The sequence below is a fragment of the Urocampus carinirostris genome, chromosome 11, assembly GCF_059441175.1.
Source record: "Urocampus carinirostris isolate Australia breed hairy pipefish chromosome 11, RoL_Ucar_1.0, whole genome shotgun sequence".
Taxonomy (NCBI): Eukaryota; Metazoa; Chordata; class Actinopteri; order Syngnathiformes; family Syngnathidae; genus Urocampus; species Urocampus carinirostris.
The window spans coordinates 26,201,771-26,208,835 of record NC_142359.1 but is presented as its reverse complement, the minus strand read 5'-3'; the positions used below and the strand labels follow the sequence as shown (position 1 = coordinate 26,208,835).

The following is a 7,065-nucleotide window of genomic DNA, read 5'->3' as shown; positions in this document are numbered from 1 at the left end:
CATGGAATGTGTTAACTGGTTTACAGTATTTTAACAGTTGATTGAATGACGTCACTACGCTATAGAAACTCAACACCGACTTCTAGCGACCGAAGAGAGCAATTGCTTTGCATTTATTGAAAAAAATATCACACTATTTTGATAGAAATGATCAAGACGCTCACTTCTTTTTTCGACATACTTGTAAATTTACGACGGTCTGGATTAAATCATCCAACGGACCGGATCCTGCCTGCAGGCCGTGTGCTCGACATGGTTAATGAAGAATATAAACAAAGTTAATTTGTGTAAATGCGTTTATTTAATTTACCAAATAAACAACACAAACAAATATTTCAACATCTTCTTAGTTCTTTCCTCACTGATACGAAGACGATCAGTCGAACAAAAAATAACATTTTTTTAAAAACAGTTGACAGTTATTATAATTTCAATGCTGGGGAAGAAAAGGAAATTTGAATAAGCATAGCAGTAAATAACATACTTAAAAATGTGCAAAATCAATAGAAAATAGAAGAAATCACACAAAAAATGCAAAAAAAATAAATGAATGAATGTCCTTTATTGTCATTACACAAACGTGGAACAAAATTGGCAAGGTAAAGATGAATTTAAAAAATAAATACGTGTAAAAAAAAAATTAAAAAATGTAAAAAACACAATATATAATAATAACAACAGTATATAATAGATATGAGCATATTAGCGGTGGCAGTTGTACAGTACATTGTTCTTTCAAAAGCTCATTAAAATAAACAAATTAAAATCATCTCAAGTGATTATTATTTTTTTTTTTATTATATAATGTGCCAGAAACACTGATTTGCGTTTCTATGGCGATTATTTGGACACTGGAAGACACTTTTCATGAGATAAAAAAGATAAAATGGACGAACAGAGATTTTAAAAATTAACAAAAATAAGAAAAAAGAACCGAAAAAAATGTCAACCACAAAAATAACAGAGGAAAAAATTAAATGTCAAAGAACATTGGCAATGTCACCAACAACAACATCAACAAATTACTAAATACTCAAATATTAACAAAAAACGTTAAAAATATTCGGAAAAAGCCTGTTTAAAAATGTTTTGGGATGTGTTTTTTACAAAGTAGATTTTATTTTAAATATACTACAGTATCTTGACAGACAAAACTTTAGTTAAGTTTCTGTTTAAAATATTATTGTTTACTGCTTTTTTATTATGTAGTTTGTAATTATAAAGGGGTTCCTTAATTTATCTTTTTTTAATCTCGCGTCAAATCCAGTCTACGTTTTTTATGTACTGTAGTTATTTTGAGGCTCCCTAGCAGCCATGACTGGAACTGGACAATTATTTAGTGTACAATATTGTAGAGTTTAATTCTTATCTTACTTTCATTACATTTTCTTCTTTTTTTCATTGAAAAAAAATTCTCGAGTGTGAAAAAACAAACTTCCCCTAGTGTAATGTTTTCTCTGATTAAATAAAAAGTTATTAGTGCTATTGAGGTATGGTCATATTTGATATTTTGAAGAATAATTTGTTTTTTTCCGCACAGATAGAAAAATAAGAACATTTTGTTCCTGAAGAACTATAGAGCTGGCGTTAAGAGGCCATTTGCCACGTATGTGGGGCGGGGTTTGGATTCTAAACCACGCCCCCAAATCAGAACACTATCCAATAGAAGTCTAAAATTAGGATTGGAAATCAGGTTAAAAATTAGATAATAAAGAGGAATAATTAACAAAAAAAATAAAAGTGTTAAAGAGAATATTCAAATATTGACAAAGTCAGCAAGGAGAAATCAAAAGTATTGAAATATGGGAAAATGACTGTAAAATATGAAACAAGACTTTGAAAAAAAGTATGAAGAAGGTAGTGAAAAGTAGTGGAAAGTAAGAAATCGAACTAAGAATTAAAAAATGTCGAAAATAACCGAAAATATGAAAACTTACTGAAAAAAAAGTATTTTGAAAAATACTTAAAAGTAGTTAAACATATTAAAAAGTAGTGGAAAGTTCAGAAAGGCATTACGAATTACTGTACTGTTAAGTAGGAGTAAGTACTAAACAATATGGAAAAAGTGAAAAGTACCAAAAAGCATTGAAAAAAGCAATAAAGAATGAAATAGAACCATAAAGTACTTAAAAGAACAAATAAAGTAGCAAAGTACTGGAAAGAATGAAAAAGTACCGAAAAGTGCTAAAAACTACCAAAAAGTAAAAAAACAAACACAACACATTCAAACGTACGGAATAGTATGGAAATGTATGAACAAAAAACAAAAAGTAGATAAACACTGTAAAGTATGAAAACGTACTGAAAAGTTTTAAAATCTTCCATAAGTAGATAAAGAAAATAAAAAGTATGACGAAATACTAAAAAAAACGGAAAAGTTGTCAAGTACTGTAAATTATAAAAAAAAAAGACAGAAAGGTACTAAAGAAACTTGAATGATTAAGAAGTATTAAAGGGTACTGATAAGTATTATAAAGTACACTAAAGTCCTCAAGCACTGCTCTTTAGCAGCCATTCAGACGGCCTTTGCCACGTATGAGGGGCGCGACTTTGGATTCTCAACCACGCCCCCTCACAATAATAACATATATTAAAAGTCAAAAACAAGACATAAAAACACTTTCTCAAAGAGCCGAAGAATAAAATACGTTTTTCGTCGTATAGTGGATTTTGCAAGTCACATTTTGTTACTTTATTTAAGACAGTGGGCAGTCCCAAATTCCACGCGAGAAAGACACGACTCGCTGCCTGATTCGCTGACAGAAAAAAAGAAGAAAAAAAAACAAAAAGTGTCCCAGGACGTCCACGGCAGCAAAAGGGAAACGCACGCAAGTCTCGTCCCTTTTCACATAGAATCAGTCCCACGATCATGGCTGCCAAGAACCGACAGAAGAGTGACAAAACCCCCACGGCCCCGGCCGCCACCGCTGGGCCCCTCCTGCTGCGCAAAAGGAGGACAAACCGCAGAAAAGTAACGGTGTGGCGGCCCCCTCCTCCAAGAAAAGCGGCGGCGGTGGACCCGGCAACGCCGGCAATCGAGGCGGCAACAAAAGCAACAGCAACGCCGGCAACAAAATCAGCAGCAATGCCGGTACCCGCACAAGCAGCGCCGCCGGCGGCGGCTGTCTGGGCCGCCTGTGCTCGGCGCTCTTTTACACGGTGCTCGTCGCCGGTGCGGTTCTGCTCGCTTTCCACGTGCAGAAAGTTCTGGAGGAGGTCCGGCAGACCAGCGCCAAATACGCCGAGAACGCGGACAAGGGCGCAGACGTCGTCGACAAAATGGACGGCGTGGTTCGACAGGTTCGTCTACGTGGCTTCAATTAGCTAATTAGTGTTTTTTTATTTCCGGGACTTGTGGGGGGCGCGGTCTCTATAAACTACTCAAGGACATTCCCTTATCAACAGCGAAATCTCCCAAAAGTTCAGTTAAATCAGGGGTGTCAAACTCATTTTAACTCGGGGGCCACATGATAGAACAAACATTCTGTCGGGGACCGGACTAGTAGATTAAGAGAAAGAAAAAGGGAGATAAAGAAATAAGAGAGAGGGAGGGAAAAGGAGAGAGGGTGAGACAAAGAAAAAGAGAGAGAGGGAGCAAGCGTGAGGAACAAAAGATAAAAAGTCGTGAGAGAGGGGGTAAAGAATGGGAGAGGAAGAAAGAAATCCAAAGAGAAATAGAAAGACAGAAGGAGAGAAAAGAGAAAAGAAAGCGCGAAGGGTATAAAGAGAGAGAGTAGAGAGAAAAGGAAAAAAGGATGTTAGAACAAAAGAGGTTAAAAGACACATTGAGAAAGAGACAAAGAGCAACACAAAAAGAAAAAAAGAGAGACACAGTGAAAGAGAGAGTGGTGGAAAAGAGAGGGAGAGAGGAATAAATACAAGTACAGTGTCTTTGTGAGAGGCACCTGGCTTTGGCAACATCAAGTGGACATATTTCAATCTGCAGCTTGTTTTTCTCTTGCGCTTCTCTGAGTGTTGTCTCGCGGGCCGGATTCAATCCCTTAGCGGGCCGGATCTGGCCCGCAGGCCGCCTGTTTGACACCTGTGAGTTAAATGGACACTGTGTAATATTTGACCACTAGATGCCGCTGTATTGTGTCGTACCGAAAACAAGTATTCTAGACAGTTGTCGGCAACCACCGGGCCATTTAGTTTCAGGCTGCATAGAAAGTAAAAACAAGTTTCCTTCTATTTTGCTGATACTGTATGTTATTTTTTGACCCCTTTCCCCCCTCCCCAAAAGAACCTCTCAAAGTTAAGGTGTACACGTGTTTTTTAGTGTTATATCCAAGCAACAGTTGACCAGTCGATAGATATCGCTGGAATTAAACTCGAACTGTGGCGTTAACCGCGCCAAATTCGACCCATTACACACGAAGGATGTAGATGACATAAAAAAAGGCATTTTTTTTAATGGGCATCATTGCTCTATTTTAACTTAGGGTGCCATATTGTACAACATAATAATGGAGCATTATGGGAAAGAGTTCAGCCCAAACCTCTTGATTTGTATGTATATGTACGCCAAAGAGCTTGTATAGAATTTTGTTGAAAGACTTTGTCTTTCACAAGGTGAGGGTTATTGACGCACGGGTGAAGAAGTAGAGAGACTGTTTTTTTAACCCATCACAATTAATAATGCAAATCAGTGTTTCTGGCACATTGAATAAAAACCGTAATAATGGGGTAAGCTTTAATGCAGGGGTGGCGAACAAGTTTGACACAAGGAGCCGACATTTTTAACCGTGAGAGTCAAAGAGCCCCACCACGCACTGACTAGCATTAGACGTAACCTACGCAGATGATTGGCCGTCAGTTATGTGTCCGGAGCAGCCTAAAAACGACAAATCTGCCAAATTAATTTCAAAATATTATTTATTATTTGTTATCAACTCTGATGGATTCAATGGTGTTTTAAGAGGGGAGCAAAAAATAAGCATGAAAGGAGGCGAAGAGCCACAGTATATAGAAAATATGATGAGGCAAAGAGCCGCAAGCGGCTCTAGAGCCGCGTGTTCGCCACCCCTGCTCTAATGCCGTTTTGTATGTCATAAATAATGTGTTGGGCCTTCACCACCACACCCAGAGTTCGAATCTCATCGCATACAATGCATTGCGACTAGGGCCATTTTCAAATCTTATCCACCGAATTCTGTAGTTTATAAGGTGTAAAAAACAATGTTTGTTTCAGAACTTGGCTCCGTTTGACTGCATTTTGATTCTCCACCACTAGGTGGCCGCCCTGAAAGGTGTGGTCAACAACTTAGAGTCATCGTTGGGCACCAGTCGCGCCCAGCTGGAAGGTGCCCTAAGCCGGATGGCCCAAGGTGAGGAGGAAACCCGACGGGTGGAGGAGGCCTTGCAGAAGCTGCAGTCAGACCTCCTCCGCGAGCTCTCTGATGGCCTCGGCCAGGTAAAGGAGGCCCGGGAACGGGATTTCTCATCCTTGGAGGCCACGGTGGAGCAGCGCCTGGAGGAGGCCAGCGCTTCGGTGCGCACCAGTGTGGCAGAGTTCACCGCCAACCAGGGGGAGGAACGACGCCAGCTGGCCGAGCTCCAGGCACGTCTCGGCGGCATCGAGGACCCCGCCGCTGTCAAGGCGGAGTTGTCTGCCATCGTGGACGCCGTGGCCGAGATCCGATCGGCCAAGCAGGACGCCGACGCCTCCGCCGATTCCATCCGGGAGCAGATCCACTCGGTGAGGGCAGAACTTCAAACCCGCAACCAGGAAGTGGCCTCGCTCTCCTTGGAGGTAGAGTCTTTCCGGACTGTCTTCCAGGAAACCGTTGGAACCCTTAAGCAATCAGTGTCCACCGCAGAATCCAAAGTCCAGAACCTTGCGGACAAGACTGTTGCCTTGGAGGGCAACCTGGAACATACAAGCGAGGCTGTGGACCACATGAAGGAAAAACTGGACGAGGTGGTCGCCCAGTCTCAGAAGAGGAACGAGGACCTGGAAGCCCGCCTCAAAGCGTCCGAGGAGAGTAACGAGTCGGCCGCCGCCCGGGTCGAATCGTTCCTTTCCCATTTGGACACAGAGGAGAGTGCCCTAGCCGGGAAGGGGGTAGCGGTTCTTCAAGCTGGGTTGGAGGAGCTGAGGGCAGAGCTAGCGTCTGTGGGCGGGGCGCAGGACACTCTGGCCCATGCCGATTCGTTAGCGGCGCAGCGATTGGACGAGCTGGAGAAGCGGGGCAACGACGAAGCGGCTCGGAACGCGGAGCTTCTTGAGGAGCAGCGGCGGGACATCGAGTCCTTGAAGACGGCGCTGGCCAGCTTCACACAAGAATAGCGGCGCTGCAAACTCCGACTCTCAAAAATAACTTGAAGTGGCGCGGGCCGGAAAAACAAAATGGAGGACTGCTGAGCCGTGATCTGCACTGTTATTTTTTTCTTTTTCTTTTCCAGCATATTTAGCTCTTGTGGAGCACTCCACGGTTTACTCTTATTTTATTTTTTTAAATTTACAATAAAAAACACACTTGGTGACCTCAGTCATGATTCTGTGGTAACATATCCATTCACTGTTCCCTGTACCGCCTGGGTTGTTGGGACACCACTGCCAGTGGTGTGTCTTGGGCAAGTAGAGCCTGGCAGCGCTCATCCCACTCCAGGCTGTTATTTTAGGTAGGGGTGTTCTGCCTCGTATGAAACCGATCATATCAATTACCATTGTTAAGAGTAGCAAGGAGTACCTACTGATCCGACTAAGATACAGCACTTTCATTGTCTGGTCGCTATTGTTTTTCGATGTATTACACGAAATAAACAACGGCCAAATAATTTACTTTAATTTATTATAATGGCTATTTTTTCTAATCAAACAGCTTTTATTTTTTTCCCCTAAGACCATTTATTTGTGCTTATAAAAATTAAGACTTCAAGTTCTTAACACCCACTAGCCCCACTAGTACAAAACTTAGTCTATAGTAGGCATAGTACTTGCAATTGTGAGGAGTTCAGGCAGGTAAATCCAAACCAGATAACCACAATAACTAACCAGACATGAAATAAACACTGCGAACGAGGAGATTTTTAGTTATGTCCTCAATCCAGTCAGTTCCTTAC

At 41.4% G+C, this 7,065-nt stretch overlaps 1 protein-coding gene across 1 annotated transcript; it reads left to right on the top strand.

Moving 5' to 3' along the window:
- Nucleotides 1–2,539: 2,539 nt before the first annotated feature.
- On the top strand, nt 2,540–6,491 carry ckap4 (cytoskeleton associated protein 4). Its single transcript, XM_088346742.1, is given in 3 exon segments — nt 2,540–2,927; nt 2,930–3,300; nt 5,234–6,491. Coding segments are annotated over 3 exon segments (1,485 nt in total). The 5' UTR covers nt 2,540–2,869; the 3' UTR covers nt 6,290–6,491.
- Nucleotides 6,492–7,065: the final 574 nt, after the last annotated feature.